General features: G+C 47.7%; 1 protein-coding gene across 1 annotated transcript; it reads left to right on the top strand.

Moving 5' to 3' along the window:
* Nucleotides 1-4,186: 4,186 nt before the first annotated feature.
* Nucleotides 4,187-15,776, top strand: igf1 (insulin-like growth factor 1). The gene is made up of 5 exons (XM_057022365.1): nucleotides 4,187-4,505; nucleotides 5,682-5,841; nucleotides 12,476-12,720; nucleotides 12,897-12,932; nucleotides 13,616-15,776. Exons 1-5 carry the CDS (start codon nucleotides 4,458-4,460, stop codon nucleotides 13,673-13,675), a joined length of 549 nt encoding a protein of 182 aa, XP_056878345.1. The 5' UTR covers nucleotides 4,187-4,457; the 3' UTR covers nucleotides 13,676-15,776.
* Nucleotides 15,777-19,102: the final 3,326 nt, after the last annotated feature.

The raw sequence follows: 19,102 nt of genomic DNA, 5'->3' as shown, positions 1-19,102 counted from the left end.
CGCCACTGCTGCAGCCTGTGTTTGGGAAAGTCAACCCTCAACGAGCTGCAACCACAAACTGGTTGGTTTTTACCAACGCTCGGTGACTTGGGTGTCACCTGACTGCTCTGCCAGGTTCAGCTCCAGGGAAACTTCTCCCATCTAGGAAAAGATCCAGTCGGCTGAGTCAGCACTTCTGGAGAGTGTTGGGAACAGATCGCGTTTTAACCCCAACCATATAGATTTGTTTGGCTCTGTAATTGCTTCAGTGTGTCGTGGATTATTCCTAATTGAGGGGGGTGGGGGTGGAAGAGGCCTATTTTCGCAGTGCCAGCTGGTGGCACCGCCCTCATAACACAACCTGCCACAGAGGAAAAACACGAGGGCGCTGACCCCTTCCAGAAGGCCCTCTCCTCGTCCCCGGCTGTTCACGCATCTCCGGGTGCTTCGAGGAATCACGCGGGCTCTCGTCCAGCTCTAATTACAACACCAGTCCCGTCATGAGGACCCAGATTGGGCCGACGGCCAACCGGAGGCACGGAAAGGTTCCAAGCCTTGAACGTTTGTTGGAGAGTTGGCTCCCGTCTGTGGTTCGTCTCCGGGATTAGTTGTGTTTTAAGGCTGCAATTATTGCGCAAAATAATGTTGAGCAATTTGCTTTGTTTTTGTTCCTGACTCAGTGGAACATTCCTGGACTGCCGAACAAACGGAACGTTTGCGCCACCGAAGCGGTCGCCGGCATCACTGCGGTGCCGCGGCGACGGGAGGTCCCGAGCTGCGACTGTTCCACCTGCAGCTCTGCAGAACGGACGGAGAACTATGGAATCCGTCCTTCTTATAGCCAGTCTCACCTCAGCAACCGTATAAATGTATATGATTGTTGCTTTAACTACACTATCTCTGCATTAAAGGATCAAGGAGTGCGGTGCCTTGCCCAAGGGTACATCGGCAGTGCTCTGAAGGCATCCTGGCACCTCTCCTGCTCCCAACACACCTTTTTACCTTTAGTCTGCAGCCAGGGCTTGAACCAAGAACCTTCCTCTGCCCAGCAACAGGCCCCTACAGCCTCAGCCACCCCCCTGCGCCACATAGTCAATTTATGCTAAATTACCGACACATTAGGTTGGAATTGTGCGAAGGGGGGGGTTCATATCAACTGAGTTTAGGGTGACGCCCACTTTTAAGGTAGAGAAATCCATATAGGCGGCGTCTCCGTTTCCACCGGAGGCCGTGCACATCCTGTTTCAGCTAATCGATAAAGGAAAGGCGGCTCACTGGGCTCAGAGGGGGGAAAGCCAGGTTCGACGTTAATCTGAGACTCAAATGATCGTACAGCTATCCTGACGTGAACCCTCAGACCGCCCCCACCCCCACCTACCCCCGATACCCGACCTGCCTCATCCCGCCATCTCTCCTCATCCCTGGTGTTACACAAAACCACAACTTTGTTTTTTTCCCTTCCGTTCCCTTTCATCCCTCCTTCATTGGTATGCTGTCCATATCCCCGCGTCCCGAGAGGAGACGACGCTGCGAAAAAAGGGGGCTTTCTCCTCGCAGGTTTTCCTCACAGCGTGTTCGGGCTGCGCTTGTTTTGGTCTGAGCGGCCGCCATTTTGAAGACAATTATTCGTCTTTGGTGTGAAAGTGTAGATTCTAAAGGCGCCCCAGTGGCTGACACGAGGACGCCGCCGGCAGGTGTGAGGGTTTAATCCACCTGGACCTGAGGGGCAGATTTCCTCATTTCAGGCCATCCTCTGTTGGCAATGGGGGTAAAGCTCCAGCTGCCGATTCAGGGCGGAGTGTGAATTTCTTTCTTTTTTTAATGGCATTTTTAAAAATGACCAATAGCACATCGACAGAGGAGATTAAACTCATCAGCTGCACCTTGTAGATCTCCTAAATCGACTCATTCTGGATTTTTTTCATGGTTTTGGTTGAAGCGATCATTTTCTTCCTGCACAAGCAGGGAGAGAAAACAAGTCTTTCCCTGGTCAATGAGTTCAATGGGTGGATGTCTTCTCAGAAAAGACTGCAGGGGAGGTTTAAAGTGGGAGGTGTTGGTGATTGGTTGGGGGGGGGGTCCCCATTCAAAAGTCCTGCTGCCAAAAAGAGTGAGGGAGGGGAAGACAGAATCCTGGCACCAAGATATAGAAGAGGAGCTGGGAAGGCCTTGTTTTTTTACTACTGTACTCCCAGATCTCATTCACAATAGCAACTTTATTCAAATGTGTCCTCTAACATCCCCCAGATCTATCTATCTATCTATCTATCTATCTATCTATCTATCTATCTATCTATCTATCTATCTATCCATCTATCCATCCATCTATCCATCTATCTATCTATCTATCTATCTATCTATCTATCTATCTATCTATCTATCCATCTATCCATCTATCCATCTATCTATCTATCTATCTATCTATCTATCTATCTATCTATCTATCTATCTATCTATCTATCTATCTATCCATCTATCCATCTATCCATCTATCCATCTATCCATCTATCCATCTATCTATCTATCTATCTAGCTATTTTTGCAATGACACCATCGGCCGGAGGAGGCCACCTCCAAGTGACCTTTGGGGAGGCTGAGGTCATGGAGCAGGAAGGTTTGATAAGGAGCGGAGCTTTTGTTTTTTCAACCGACCCTCCGCTGGTGGAACCTGAGGTGTTGATTTATCCGGTGACGAACAGGCTGCGAAATGTCAAGAAAGCGCAATTTCCCAGAGCACAAAGTCAATTCTTCCAATTCGACTGTCCAAAACCCCCAAATGACAAAAACATTTGGGGCACTTTGGCTTCAGTGGTGCCTGGAAAACTCGACTCATCATCAAATTTGCTGCATTCTCTTTTGATTTACTGTCATTTCGATGAACTTATCAGCTCAAAGTTGAGCATGTTTACATTTTCGGCACCAAATCTGCGCGTGGCAACAATCTTTGAGAAGGTAACGATCGATTAAATCCAAATTTTGCAAAGAATGTTTTGACTGGATAACAATGAGCACAGAGCTGCAAATGCAAACTAAAGAGTTTCTGCTCTTCCAAATTTAAAATGGTGGCACTGACTAAAGGCAAACTGTCCTTTCCTCTACTGAGCTGAGGGGATTAATGGGCGATAGGAAAAGCTCTCAGGGTAGGTGACTTTCTCCCTCGGAGTTTGAGAACATTGTCACATCCTGTTGTTAATTTTACAGTTTTCCAATAACATCACCTTTAACAAAAAGAAGAAAAAACATTTTCAACACCTATTGTGTTCGTTTTATGCTCATAGCCGTGCCAGACATGCCGAAAATGGATTTCTTCCGCATGAGGTGACCTCTAGATTAGGCTTTCGGGCCTCCTCCGAAGCCCCGGCGCTCACGTTTGGAAGCGGTCCTTAACCGTGGCGATCTGCAGCGTCTGTCCCACCAGTGTGACGCGGTTGTCCGTGTCATGTGGGGACAGTTGACCGTCTTTGCGTTCTGACCCACTTTACCTCAACAACTGTATCTGTTGCATGTCTTCAGCCTCGGTCCCTTTTGGATCTGGCCCCGCTCGCTTATTCACACTAGCCGAGCATGCTGGGAAACACCGGTGTCCTGCTTTATGATTGGGCCGCGGCTCTGATCTCATGTTTAGTGATTAGATGTGTCGGTATCTGGTCCCTGCTAGAGATGACCCTCTTTAAGCTGCTGCCTTGTGTGAAGCTGCTGTGTCACGTCTGTGGATTGCACTGAGGGGGCACTGGGAACACTGGGGGGGGGATTTTATACCCTTTTCACATCAGTCATTCGGTTCATAAAAGCGTCAAACGTCACTGGGCAACACGTGCAGGCGAGCCCGCGCCTTTTCAGCACAGAAACCACAAGTGAATGATGGGAAATTACAGCGAGGAAGTGCAGAAAAATAAGTGTAAATCCTGCAGAAGCACCAGGTTTCAGGAAACAAGACACGAGAAACGTGCTGGATGCGTCTGGGCAGCGTTTGCTCACATCCCGAACAGCTCGTCTTTAACTTGTGCATCGGCTGCCAGCGTGTGAAATATGGTGCTGTGAGAGCTCCAGCAGCAGCAGCAGCTCACGCTCCCCCCCCCCCCCCCCCCCCCCCCCCCCCCGTCTGAACTGCAAACCAAGTCTCAGAGAGATCAAAATTCAATCCCGTTCTGAGAAAAAAAAGGCAGAGCGAAATGACGTTATTTGAATATGTGCCCAAAATCCTTAATGAATAACTTAGGACGAGTAGGAGGCAAATGCTGCCCCAGCTGTTTCCTGTTGAAAATGTCTGTGTAATGTAGATAAATGTGAGGGATTTTCTCTCTAAATCCGTCTCCTGTTCGCTAAATCTCACTTCTCCAAAACGAGTCTGCGCAATGGAACAAAGTCGGAATATTGAGATGTGACATTGCCCGCATCTCATCCTCTTTCTCCCCGATTTTTAATGACTTCAAACAAGTTCATTTTCGCCGGGTTTTGTCTTGCGGAGACCCGTGGGGATGTCTAGCGCTCTTTCCTTTCAGTGGCATTTATGTGATGTCTTCAAGGTAACTTACCTGATTTCCTTTGACACTATTGTCGATTATCAGCTCCACTTGCTCTCTTTGCACAGCATCCTGGATTAGTTTTAAACGGCGAAATGAAAGCGCATTCACAGCTTTTATTCATAATTGACAGCCTTTGCATGCGCGACCAAATGATTTATACAGATTTTAACAGTTTGATCTGGTGGTGAATAATTGCTCTGCATGTCCTGGTGATTTCTCTATTTAGCTAATAGCAGAAAGATGCTCTCTCGACGGTTTTAGGGGACTTTTCTTTTGGGAAGTCCTGAATCGTGCGTGACTTTGACGGTTTTCCATCCTCGGAGTTTGCGCGCTCTGCGCTCTTTTTCAACAGAAAGTCCAACTGTCAGAGCCATTACTGCTGAGTCTGCAATATTTAGGGCTTAAATGTCTAAACCAAGGCTGTGGGCCGATGGGAGCCCGGGATGAAATGCGTGTATCGGCACCGTGCGCTGGAGCTTCTACTGCAGATGGAGAGGGTCCTGCGTTTCTTCTTTTTTTGCGTATTTGGCTCGATTCCTCGGCGGGGTTTTGGCGAAGGGACCGTTTTCCCCCTTAGGTTTTTAGAGGGGAGACACCCCTGGCTCTTGCGATCTCTTCTCCTGTTTTATTTCTCCAAATCACTGTTAATCAGCCGTGCGTAAAAACGCACTTAAGGCTGCCTTGGCACAGCGAGAACGGTGAAACCTCACCACCGACTGACTCCTAATATATGCTATTAAGCTGGTCTAGATTCTGCCTGAATTTAGAGGACGAGATCGGGGGGCTGAGCTGCAGGGCGATCAGCAGAAACTCGCCTTTCCAAATTTGGAGGCGCTGCGTTCGTTTGCGCACAGACGCTCCGGAGCATCTGCTGGTCACCCGCCCGGAACTCCTGCGCCACGGCGACTTTTGATGAAATTCTGCCTTCTTCCACGCTTGAACCTGTATGAACTTACCAAACCTGACAACCCCCACTTTAATTTCACATTTGCACAGTTTAACGAGCTGGTTTCAGTAAATGTTGGGAAATGATTAATGCGCACTCCGCTGACACTCCAGCGGCGCTTCACTGGAGATGTCTCCTTAAATTACATTTTTTAAAAAGTCCTTTCGGGTGATGCTTAAGTGAAAGCCAACTCAAATCCCCCTTTCTCTCTCCCCCTTTCTCTGCTGCAGAGTGCAATGTGCTGTATCTCCTGTAGCCACACCCTCTCGCTACTGCTGTGCATCCTCACCCTGACTCCGACGGGAACAGGGGCGGGCCCAGAGACCCTGTGCGGGGCGGAGCTGGTCGACACGCTGCAGTTTGTATGTGGAGAGAGAGGCTTTTATTTCAGTAAGTGCACCTTTTTATTTATTCATAAAGGTTGGCTGTATCCGTCCCAGAGCTCCCCATGCACCTCCAGCAAGCTCATAAATAAAAAAGCAGCCAGTTTGACATCTTGTCTTGACTTCATCCTGCATTAATGCTACTTTCCCCCCTTCATTCACTCCTTTTCTACTGGTTCATCCTCTCTTTAAATGCCATCAACGGCCGCATCTCCGGCACTGTGGCACATCTCGATGGTGCAACACCGAAGGGTTGAAAGTGAAATTTGGCTGCTGATCTCCAAGAAAGAGGAGGAGAATAAATTAAACGCTGCACATGATTTTTTTCCCCTTCATTTTTCCACCAGAAAAGGGAGAGCCACCCAAAGAAAACCCACCAGCAGCAACCCAGGGTTTAAATCTCTCATTTTTCCATTAAGGGCACAGAACAGTGGAGGAAATGTACACTGTCAGAGGCGAACAGTGTGGCTGTGCATTAGCATATACAGTAGCAGGCCTTGGCTCCACAGAGCTGCGGTTTAAAACCTCATTATTTATGTCTTTGGCGGCCGCCCACCAGTCAAATCGGTCACAGCCAACTGTCACAGAGGAGCTGCTTAAAATTCAGTTTTATTATTTTCATAGTAATTTAGCGTTATTTTAAAAATGACACAAGGTATAGATTTTTCCATTTCCAGTTTAACTTTACCTTAAACTGTAAACCCCTTTGAGCCTCATGGGAACTCTGACTCACAGTACGAGACAAAAAGAAGACCACAGTACAACTGTATTTGATTTGCGCTACAGTTTATTAAACTTCTTGATGAACAGAATATGTTAGCATGCTAATGTTTGTGTCAGTCTGTCCAAATTCAGTAACTTAAGGCAAAGCGTTCAAACGTTATGATCTCATAGTGAAACCTGCTGTGGCATAGCTGTGGTCACCTCACACCAAAAAAGGTCCAGGTTTCGCCCGGTCCTCCAGTTCCATCCCAAACTTCTTCATTGATGGTTGATTCTAAAGTATTTTGTGTGTCCTTTAATGTTCTTGCTGCTCACTCACCCCCCGGCTGCTGGGTTAGACCCGAACACCACGGAGGCCGCGCAATTTAAACCGGTATTAAAGGCATTCTTCTTAAAGTGACCTCAGTCGCTCTCCTCTGACAGCTTCTGTTTGAGCCGCAGTGATTGTGTTAAAGCAACGCGTACGCTGGTGACTTAGTCTCGTCCAGTTGAAGCACTTTTCTGCAAGCGCGATAATGCCCGTTCTGACATCTGCTGCTAGTGTTGGAAATATTGGCCTCCGAGTCCAACTCTGTTGTCAACCGCCTGTTCTCTCCATGGCCAGTGTTTATTTCTTGGCCCCTTGAAGCAGCAATTAGCCCCTGCAAAGATCTCGATGTCTGTGGCTACCTGCTACATCCTTTCGACCGCAGTCACAGTTCCAACGAGGGCATGAGGACTTGCTCCGACGTTGTGCTCTGAAACCACATGCAATATGATAATAATGACTCCGACCGTCCCGCGCTGTTGCCAGACCAGAACATCAGCACTGGACAGTCTTAAAAAAAATCCCAGATTACACCGAATGACGTTTGTTTTTCAGCGTCCTCAGCCAGTGTTGTACAGAAGTCTTGCTTTCTAGAATATCTGTGCGGTTGAGAGTAAGGGGGGAGGGGGGGGGGGGGATTCTGGCTGTGGTTAACAAAAACACAAACTCTGATTTCCTGTACAGTCGAATGTGGTACACAGTACGTGTATCCAACTCCCCAACCTCCATTGTCAAATAAAAAAGTGCTCTGCTGCTAGAAATTTGGACACAGAGTGGTGTAGCAGCCCGAGCCCGATGACCGGTAAAGAAAAACAGGAAGTCCAAGTCCTGGCCATTTCCTGAGGTTGACCTCTGACCTTTAACCCGTGGTGCTTCATTTAGCAGAATCGTTTGATATCAACTGAGCTGAGAGTTGGGTCAACATGCACCTTGCTGCTGCGGGTCCTCCGCCTTGTGCAACCTGTCCAGGACAAGCTAACATGCGAGATTGTGAGATTGTTAGCTGCCGCTAACGCCCGGGGTGCGTGAAGAGGTCATGACAGCCTTCTCAATCACAGCTCCCCTGTGGAGCACCTCTGTTACGGCGGCTCGAGCAACCCAGGCCTTGTTCTCCTGGCGTCGTTTGAGGAGGTACAAGAGCTTCGAGTGCTTGCGCAATTACAGCGTTAGCGATTGACGTAGAAGGTAAAATGGCCATGCGATGCAAGGGTCACCCCTCCAGCACGGCGCTGGCAGCCTCTTCTGTAAATGCGATGGCGATTTTCTACATCAAATGAAGCTCACAGCCGAGTTCCTTCCACGTGGCTCAAGGCTCGGTTTGAAGAGTTTTTTTTATTTTTTTTAACAAAGCCCCAAGAAGTGTCTGCAGCTGCGGGCTAAAGTCGCTGAAAAGTTAAAGCTCCTGTCAAGGTATGAGGCTGTCCAGAGAGGCGACGCGAGAACATGACAAACCCTTGGCTACCGATTGCAGCCTTAACAAGGGTTTTGGCGGCCGTAGGACGGTGCGGGCGTTCATTTCGGGAGAAGGTGCTGAACGGAGGCCAGGGTACCTCTGAATCCTCATGAGGCTACCGTTGCCCGGCAGGCGCTGTGGTTCACTTCTCTTTCGGTTCTCATGTACCAGTGGCGAGGAGAAAAACCATTTGTGTTCTCTCGAACAGCGTCACACCTTGGCCCTGATGCGGTCGCTCTTTTCCCTGAACTCTTCCCCTCCGGCCTTGCTGTGTTGAACTTGGCTGTTCCCCGACTGATAATGTGCTCAGAGCCGCTGTTGCAACAACAGGCTTTCTGTGCTGAGGCTAGCTTTGCCAATCCACCTTACGCATGTCACCAGTAAAGCAGCACTGGTGCGTTTTAAAACTACAGATTTCCGACCCTGACAGAAAACCTAAATACTAGCAAGTGGAAATTCTTTTTTCTTTTTTTTTTTTTTTTAGGTAATGAATCAAACTGTCTTCTATGAAAGTGAAAAAAAGCCACAAATGCAGTCACTTTTTCCAATTATTAGCCTGACCTAGAATCCTCAGTTGTCTTTGCGCAGCTTCAGCAGGCAGCAACTGTGGTGGGATTCCACTGTGATGTACCTTCCACCATCCAGGTCTGTTATTGGAGGGTTTTTTTGGCTCAAGCGGGAGTGGTAAATGGCTCCCTTCATAATTCACTCCATATTTTATAAGTTTGGGCTAAAATATTCACCTTTGCCTGACAATAAGTCGCAGATATACGGTCTCACTGTTGACTTTTTTTAAATGAGTGACGCACAAACTCCTCGCCACGGACGGCACGGTCCATCAATTATGGCCACGAGCTAATTTGGCAAAAAAAAAAAAAAAAGAGAGAGAGAGAAAAAAAAACAAGCTAATTTAAGCACTGTGCTTTTTTAAGGGTTTTGGCTTGAAATGATGTGGGGTGAGGATGGAAAGTATAGAAGGAACGTTTGCTTTAGCGGCTATTGATGAGACGTCGTCGTCATTCTGAGCCGGTGCTGTTGAAAACAACAAGAGCCGGGGAAGGAGGTAGAGCGTGCAACTTGCACGTCACACATAGCTAGGCCTTGTCCCTCAGCAGCAGGGGATTATGTGGATTACAGGATGATCAGGACACCCCCCGCCCCTCCGTCCCTCCCTCCCTGGTGTTACACTGGACCTGAAGTGGAGGGCAGCGAGATCTGAAGAAAGACCTCCTGTGTCCTTGCAGAGAAAAGGGGTCGTTTTTCCATTAAGCCCCAAAGTACAGTTCTGACCCTTCCGCGAATTAATGCCCAGGTGAACAAAGAGGCATCTCATGAAATGGACACGCAGGCGTCTCGTCTGTACATTCGGAGAAGCTGAGACACGAGGGATTGGAGGACAATCTGGGGCCAGCAATTCTTTACCTCTTACGCCCTTCATCGCTTCAAATCAGGTCGCATAATGTCGGAGCTCTTCAAAGACAACGGGAGAATGCTGTAAGAAGAGCTGCAGGGTTGAAGAGCTTCCCGAGATGGCTGATGTCCTGGACCTTCCTGTGCATCCCGTCGCCACAGGTGGTCTCATCAAAGCACTTTATTCAGTTAGCTGAAGGTTAACACTGTTAGCAAGTGTTAAAACATTGAATGCTAACTAACCTGCTCTTGCAGTGAATAAAACAGGATAATGTTTCCTCTGGATTGCTCCTAAATAACAGAAAATCTGGCATCTATAAGCCATTTTTCCAGATGATGCACTAAATACTGGCAAAGTGCCCCCTCAGGAACCTTTCCATGGTGTCTCTATGGTGCAGTGCCCTTCAAAATGTCTTTCCAGTAAATGCCAGATGAAAAATTGGTCCACGGTAACATTTAGCCCAACATGAAACTTGAGTCCTGGTTCCCAAAGAGGAAATCAACTTCAACTTGTTAATCTCCTTTGACTATACTCTATGCCCCAGCAATGACCAGACAACCCTTTTAACCCTCCACTTGTCCCCAATGCTAACTCTTAATTAGCCTCAGCTTCAATTTCTCCTTTCTTCATATGGAAATCTGCATTTCACACTAAATAATCTTAGGTCCAAATGTATCATATCCACATTTTAAAGCCAGAATCAGGAACATGGGGGGGGGGTGTTGTTCTGTTGGGCGGGGGGGGGGGGTGTTCTGTTGGGCCTTGTTCTGTAAAATTGCTGGTATTCTCCATATGAAAGCACTGTAGCTTACAGCTGAAACGCTGACACATGCTTTCTAATCTGGCCTCTGTCGTCGTGCGTGATCCCTCCATCTGGGGTCCATTTCAAAGAGCAGATGATCATATGGCGCGATGCGTGGCCATAAAGAGCCGTTAACCTTTATTTGTTTAACAACAGTCACAGAAAGCCTTTTGTTTATGGGGGATTAGAGCAGTCATCCCTGGAACTGAGGCAAAGCTTTTAGACCTGATTATTACATGCGTGTTTTTCCCCAACCTGCCCGAGCTGATTATCCTACATGCTGCGAGCGGTGCCAGCTGATTTTGCTCTCCCTTCCAGCTGTTTGTGCAGCGGGGTTGCAAGCTATTTTCGGGAGAATAGCGGATGTTAATTTGCAAGAATTTATTGGGACGGATTGAAAAACAGGTCAGGCATCGCCGCACGGTCCCCTTTGTTTGGCTTTCAGCAGCCATTATATAATCATTTCGTGTTTTCTCCTTCTGAATGTGTGCTAACGCCAGGTGTAAATGCAGTGGCCAAGTTGGGTCCTGCTGATTCCCCCCCACTAGAGGACCAATTGCTCTGATGGGCCGCTAAAGAATTAGGGAGCCATTCTCATCCAGGCTTTGCCCATTTTGTGAGATCTGGGTGAATCCAGAGCTCCGGTTTCTTAAATAATGCAGGTTTCCCGGCGTATTTTTAGCATCATTCTACCTGATGTGTGACACGAACGCTTTTCGTCACGCCCGTTCCGCCTCCCCGCCGCTTCCTGCTTTTCATTCACATCTCCATTATCTACCGGACAGGGTTCTCCGTAAGGTGGGGGGGGGGACATGTGGGAGAAAGATGCTTTTGTTTCTGAATGAAAGCTGCTCTCTGTCCAAAACAACATTATCAGGAAAAGGCAGACGGAGAGACGAAGTTAATGCACTTTGTCAGGACTGGCAGGCGACTGAGCCAAGAGCTATTAACTCTGAGAGGGAAAGGCATTTCCTCCTTGTAAATGCCATATTAAATTATTATTGTTTTATTTGGCAAAAGGGAAAAGCCATCAGGGCTTTATTGCACAAGGTGTGCAGGGAATTGTAAACGGAGAGACTGAAGGCCACCAGAATAGGGTGGGTTTCAGGGGATGAGGGTGCTTTGAGATGTCACATAAACCTCGGTGCCAGCGCAACTACCAGGCACGTTTAACTTCGCTACTCGGAACACAAGTTTCCTGTATTGTTTGCGTTGCCGCCGCGACCTGGGAGGATTGTGCAAGTCATGCCGATCCACCTCCTGGTCTTCCCATCTGAGTTTCAGTTCTCATTACGCATGTTAATTTTTCATGGACCTCTCCAGCTTCTCCTCGACACGGTCGCTAGCTCCGCTCGCCGTGCCGATGTCCCACATCGTCCTTCACGAATGTCACCCCGCTTTGAGCTGCGGTATTCTTTGTGGTTCGCGGGCATCCATTTAACACCAGCTTTGACTTACAAATTAGAGAAATAACTAAATAATCCAAAGGAATCCCGCCGTGTGCGTTGCAACCTTTGACTCCAGGAACCTTTGGAACTTTTGACGTTTTTATCTATTTGACATTTCGATCGATATTTTTCTGCCAGGCAGAGTCGAGGTACGGCCAGATAAGATGTGAATGAACGGATGAAAATTGGGATGCGGCGCCAAATCCTTCCTGCAGGTTGATTAGACTGAGCAGGGTTGCGGCTGGTCCTTCCTCCTGCAGAGGAATGGAGAATAGGTCCGTGTCCATGTCCATGCCAGGTGGCCTGGGCCAAGTCCAACCTAAAGGCAACTACCCAACAGACCCCTGGGACTTTCTAGACTGGCCCCTCACACAGGTCCAAGTTGCCTTATGAGGTGACACCAGATCCAACAGCAATGGGACTGTCGTCGCTAACATCAGCTCCAGATGCTTTCCAGATCTTCTACTTCACCAGTACCTTTTCACGGTGTGTTGCAGGTAAACCAACAGGCTATGGCACCAACGCACGGCGCTCACGCGGCATCGTGGAAGAGTGCTGCTTCCAAAGCTGCGACCTGTGGCGTCTGGAGATGTACTGCGCTCCCGCCAAGACGAACAAGCCCCGCACGCAGCGCCACACAGACAAGACGAGAGCGCCTAAGGCCGGTGGCACAGGGCACAAAGCGGACAAGGGCGCGGAGCGCGGGGCGGCACAGCAGCCAGATAAGGCAAAAAACAAAAGGGTGAGCAGCACAAAACAATCCTTTTAATAGCTTTGGCTTTAACATTGGCTAATGTTGCATATTCATCCCAAAGACATAAAAGAAAAATTATTACAAGCTGTCAGCCGGTTTGTCAGCAGTTATTCACCATAAGCCTGACTGCATCTGGTTAAAATGATTTTGTTTTCCTTCCACAGAGACCTTTATCTGGACATAGTCATTCATCCTTCAAGGTACGCACAGCAGCAGATGCTTTTTTATCTTACTTTGTTGCTATATTAGCATGCGCGCCCTCTCCAAACAACCTGTATGTCAGACAGAGACATTTTACCAAACTCGATATGATGTGCAGGCAGCAGGCGCAGAGCACTGAGATCTAAATCTAATCTTGGTGGGTTGCCAGCAACAAAGGGAGAGTTTGATCCTTTTTAAAATGTGACCGTGTGCTTTTTAGTCTCTCCCTCAAACATGAAAAACATCAGCCGGAGGAGGAACTAAGTGGTTTTTGTGGTAGACCCACTGGCACTCCCGCTCCCCAGGCAGAATCCCAGCTCTGCCGCTTCACATAATGAAAGCGGGCATCTCACCGTGAAACATGCAAAAATCCAGAGGTGACATAATGCACCTGCGTGTACGGTGGTTTTCCCACATGGATTTCTGCTACATTCTGAAGATTTTCGAACAGCACGAGCACTGACGTTGCAATAAAACCGCTAATGTTGATCCACTTCCATTTTAAACTTAATTCAAACCGCAAATGAATGCGATTGGGTGTGAAATTACACCCGTATTCGTTGAACACCCAACTTAGCCCTTCAGCATCTCCGACTCCAAACGGCGCCACGGGGGAGGACCCCAACCCTCTTGTGAAGCTCTTTATCTGAACTACGATTTTCTTTTTGTTCTTCTCTTGCAGGAAGTGCATCAGAAAAACTCAAGTCGAGGCAATGCGGGTGGCAGAAATTACAGAATGTAGGCGAGGAGCGAATGGACAAATGCCCAGCGACTTGAGAGGAGAGAAGGGAGTGGCCTTACCTGGTACCCCTGTGGAATGGTTCACTGTAAAACAAAAGGCTAACAATGCCCCGAAAAGCTCTTCACAATGATTGAAACAGGAGAGCTACCTATTGTTTAAAGCATTTGATGAGGGATCTTGTGATTATTTTATACACTGCACCATTCCATACTGGGAGGAATTCTTTGTTAATGCAATGTAAAAGACTAGCTTAGCTGCTGAGACACAAACAAGAGCTTAATGTCACCTCCATATGGGGGGGCTGCAGCAGGGGGCTCCAGGTGGGACAAATCCATCTGGGTTGTAGCCAATCAGAGAGCTGCAAGCTGGCTTTGCAAACTAATGGTCCACCTTGTTCCTTGAGGTTTGTGGAGGTATCAGCCCTTTGACCCCGAGTGGAGTCATTATGCTCCTTCGCTAGGACAGGATGTTCTGTCAGAGGTCGCGCATAACAGTAAAAATTAACTCGTTTTTATGCTTTATATCCCCTTCATTGACTGAGTGCAGCATCGGTCCATCTATTTGGAGTCCCTTAAAGGTTTGAGTCCAACTCAAATCCCCCCTGAGCTTGAGGAAGTGTGGGGCCCTGAGGTCTAAGTCTAAAAGCCATAGACTTCTCAAACGACATATCAGAGCCGATTAGAAGGAACAGCAAGTCCCGCAGAACAACGCTTTCTCCTGTTTTCCTAAACAGGGAGTCCAATAAACCAGAAACTAGGCTGAATTATTGCATTTGGCCAGGCAGCACATGGTACGTGTGCGGTTGTCAGAAGTGGGTCAGTCAGCGGACTCAAAGTGCATTTGGCTGGAGGGGTAGAGACAAATCAAACAGTCCCAATCAGGCAAGATGTTTGTCGTCTGCATCGTTTTCACATGGCACCACCGCGGCCAAATTAGATTTTTGTCAACAGTCCAGTGGCCGGTGATTGAGCTCAGAGTTTGAGCGGAGGGCTACGTTCAAGGTTGGCCACTAGTTGTGAAAGTTTAGCCACAGCAAGTCAACAAGCGCTTTACAGGCCACCCATTGGCGAGTATCAGCTCGGGTTAAACGTTGCTATCACGGCCACAATAACATTGTCCGCGTAGATATCAGCTTTAATGACCTCGGTTTGTTTTTATCTGGTCAGTTTAAGATGCCCAAGATTGCTCCTACATCTGGTGGCTTCACCACGCCATTACGGTTCGTGGCGCGTGGTCCGAAGACCACCCAAAACACATGCCGACTCCGCGCTGCCGTCAATGCCCTCGACCAAAATGGCAGGTCCCTGCGGAGACCCGAAATAGGGCATGCATGTAACAGTACACAAGCACACATGCAAGGCAAACAGCGTGAATGAGAGTTGTGTAACCGCGAGCAAGGATCAAGCACACATCAACAGTTCTGAGAAGCCCTGGCATGAGGGCTGGCAGTCACGACTGTTTGTCCTGGCTTCCGCGTTGATTTACAATCATTTTATCCCACGATCATCCCGAGACATCTCATCTCTATCTCTGCCTCTTCTCTCTGTGTATAACCAAACAATATTCCCATTTATGTTAACCTTTGCATTACTATCATTCATTGTACACGATGGTTTCATATAGCCAAACTCTATTAAGAATCCTATCCACTGTATAATGGTGCTATTTTGTAGTTTGTTACTTGCAAGCGATGGCTAAGATGGACAGATGGCAGGGCTTACATTGGAGGTCTTCCCTTTTGCACAGCCTTGTGGCCACCATTTTAATAGTATTTTTATTTGTAAGCTGTTTCAGTAACATAGTGTACAGTAAGTGAGTATCTGTGTGAAATCTGTGAATGCATGGAGTTTAACAAAAAAAAAGGAAAAAAAATCCTGTCTCGGTCCCAAAATGCTATTTTTTTCTACTGTTTTTCTTCGGAACAGTTTTCTCAATATTGATCCCTTATGCCAAATAACTTGACAGAAGTACTGTGAACTGTAATTCTTCCATTTGTTTCGGGATTGTACAAATTCATGGTGTGCTTTTGACTGTCCTGTGTGTGTGTGTTCATGCACTTCAGAAGAAGCCAAGGTATCAATTATTAAAGCCATTCACCGCAGGACTACACAATCTTTGACGACCACCAGCCCGCGTGGCTGAAATTTACCAGATAGCGATATTTAAAACTTGCCACAATTTTTTTTTCTTCTTCTTCATTGCCGTCTTTAGTTTCGGTGAGCGCATTCAAAGGTAACACAGTGGACGGATGGTATTCAGCTTGTTTTTCTTTCCAAAGTACTTTTGTATTGTATTAAATATCAAGCTGACAGCTGGTTAGCTTAGCTTAGCATGATCAGTCCCTCTCAAAATAGTCTGCAAGTAACACAATTGCAAACGAGGTGATGCGTTACACCTGTCGAGGAAGAGTTGATTTTAAGTAAAGCTACATGTTGGAAAGGCTCTCTGGATTTAAGATTGAGCTTTGTTTCCAGTCTATACAGTAGTAGCTAGGCTAACTCTTAACTTTAAAAACATTTTCTAATATTAGCCTAGATAAGCTATGGGTCACGAAGAGCAAGTCCAATAGCAATTTTTTGGTGGTAGCTTTTTTTTTTTGGTTTTAAATGACATCCAAAATCATTTTTGTTCACAGCACTAATAATAAAAATGAAAACAACCAAACCAAAGACTTGTTTGATGACAACGAAGCTTCACTATACGTTATTATATCACAAAAGAGTGTTAGCCTGGACTCGTGCGAACCCGGTGTGAACGCCACTGCAGCTTCATTCCACCTTTCACACACTGTCTGTGTACCGGGAACCCAGCTTGTGTCACGGATAGTAAAGTGAGCCACAGAAATGTCTCACAGCGTATTTGCAGCAGTGCTAACCAAGAGCTACAGCTTTATATCACTATGAATCGTGCGAAAATTGTTTGTGTCACCTGCGTAATCGGCAAAGCCTAGAGAAGCGGGAGTTGGGCGTGCGTTCACAGCTCTGCGGGATGTTTCGTGTTTGATTACAGCGCTGTTTATTTATGGTGCTCGATTGCCTTCTGTAGAAAAATGAATTGTTCACCATTCCTGCTGAATAAACCACTTGTCAACATCACAGAAGCGGCTGTTTTTCTTCCAAAATCCCGTTCAATCATTTCAACCCTAACCCTGACGCCACCGGGTGCAGGTCTTTGATGGTGCTGAGGCTCCAGCTCTGGATGACAGTGATGCCTCGGGGCGTGGCGCTCCCGGAGGCCGAGGGCTGCACGTTCAGCGCCGCCGTCAGCACTTCTTAACAACTGATCTTTCACGTGGGCGGCGGCTGGAAAACGTGGGTCGAGACGTGGTGCAGCGGAGGGGAGGCTGGTCGTCACGCCTTTAGCTAACACAACGTGGGTTATCTCACCCTAAAGGTCCGACGGCATCCTTCAAATTTCCTTCAAATGCAGAATTTTTCACTCTCAGGATTTACAAAGAAAGGAATTCAATACATTGAGGGTAAAAACGCGCCTGTGGCGTCTATAAGAAACGCGCCGGGACGTTCCAGTTCTTCCTCCCGCTTGTGCTAATTTTGGATGACACGGTTAATGAATGCAGAGTGGTTTGGAAAACAAAACCTGGAGAACCGGGACGGTTCTGGAAAGAACACAGTCTTTTCCCATTGATCTGCCTGCACTCAGGATCCAGTGCATCTGAGGACACAGATCCTGGCCTGAGCCCTGAAACCGGATCTCCCCCACCACTCTTCCACTCCTCATCTTAAACACACAATTGTCTTTTCTGTGACCTTGTGGTCTCTTTTACTACGCTCGCTGACTTTTACTACTTATTCTACTGGTGGTTTTACAGGAAAGGCAGTTTGTGAGGCTTCATCAGCTCTCAGCCGTCCATTTTTCCTCCATAAGGATGCCCTTTTTATCACTCTCAGCATCCCAGATGGTAATTCTGGTAATTCTATGCTGTTGCTCATTAATGAATTGCTCATTAATGAGCAACAGCCCGAAAGGCAACGTCAGAAGTTGCTTCCTTGGCGGGCATCGACTTTATTGTGTTTTGCTTGAACGTCGCTGCAAAAACAACCGTGGGGGAAGCCAAACACTCGTAAATAAAATCAAATTTTGCAGGAAAGCCAGCTTTGCTTGGCTGGATTTCCTATAACTTGTGTAAACGTTTCACAACTGACGGAACAAAATGGGCCTACAAACACAAATAGTCAAACTCCAGCAAGTTTTTGCTCATTACAGGCAACAAAGCCTCTGATTCACGTAATTCTGACAACGTTCTATTCAAACGACTTGAATAATAACGGTCATTCTTTGAAATAATAAATCGAAGCTCTTGCAATGCTTATTCTCACCACTAGATGTCAACAAATCCTACACACTGGACAAATACATACATTTACATGCAGAATGGGCGTGATAAGAGATCTCTGGTTGTGGTGCAACTCCTAGAACCAAGGTTTGCAGGAGAATCTCTGTCTTTCTCCCTTTCAGCCGACAGTGGAAATTCACTGAGGCTTGATTATAGCAGGACAGAGTGTTGGCTCAGCAGCCTGCTTTAAGAACCCATGATGTCAGAGCCTTATTTTCCTTGGAGAGGCTCTCATCAGCTGCATTGTTCCAGGAAATCATGGTCTGTTCTCTGGGCAAAAAAAATAAAATAAAAAATTCCCAATGCCCAAAATGTGGTTGCCCTCACTTGTGCACCCGCATCTCTGCCGAGAAGCAGCAGGCCGGCTTCTGGCGCGCAGAGGTCACCGGCCGGGGCTGAAACCGGAGCCGCCTCTGCCGCCGCGCCGTTCCTTTGGGTTAGAGTCCGTGATGAAAGGCAGTGTGTTAATTCAGGCTGGGGGAAATAATATGTAGGCCCTCGGGGGATTATAAAACAATGCTTGTGCTGATGTCATAGAGGCCGGACTTCTGAGGTCTCGTTTACGCACAAAGCTGCGGGCGGCGCTGGCGACCGGCAGGTGATGCAAGCAGCTGACAGGGCAGATGAGGAAACCGCCCGGCAGCTTGCTCCCGGTGCGGGCATCGAACCCGCAATACGGACGCGTTTTAAGTGCAAACACCACGCCGCGCAGACAGCCGCTCGGTAAACCCGAGCGGAGTCGCTGAGCTGATGAGCTGCCTTGTGGAAAAGATTTAGGACAGAATGTTTGCGGACACCCATCTGGTCCTCATAAAAGCTCTTTGGCTTTTTTCGCTAATGCTCCTTGTTAGACAGTCGCAGCTAATGATTTCTTCGAACCCGGAACAGGAGGAGGAGACAGCGCGCTCGCCGCGTGGCTGAATCTTCCCCGCAGGTGCGGCGCAGCGCGGAGCCTCCTGGATCAGGTGGATTTTGCCCGCCGCATGCCTCGGCCCATCAGTGCAGGAGAAATTTGGGGGGGGAGTGGGGTTGGAAAAGGGAGGGAGGGAGCGATTATCAGAAAGGGAGCGAGA

The sequence above is a fragment of the Takifugu flavidus genome, chromosome 22 (assembly GCF_003711565.1).
Source record: "Takifugu flavidus isolate HTHZ2018 chromosome 22, ASM371156v2, whole genome shotgun sequence".
In the NCBI taxonomy this organism is placed as follows: Eukaryota; Metazoa; Chordata; class Actinopteri; order Tetraodontiformes; family Tetraodontidae; genus Takifugu; species Takifugu flavidus.
Note: the sequence above shows the minus strand (reverse complement) of the source record. Positions and strands in the feature narration are given on the sequence as shown.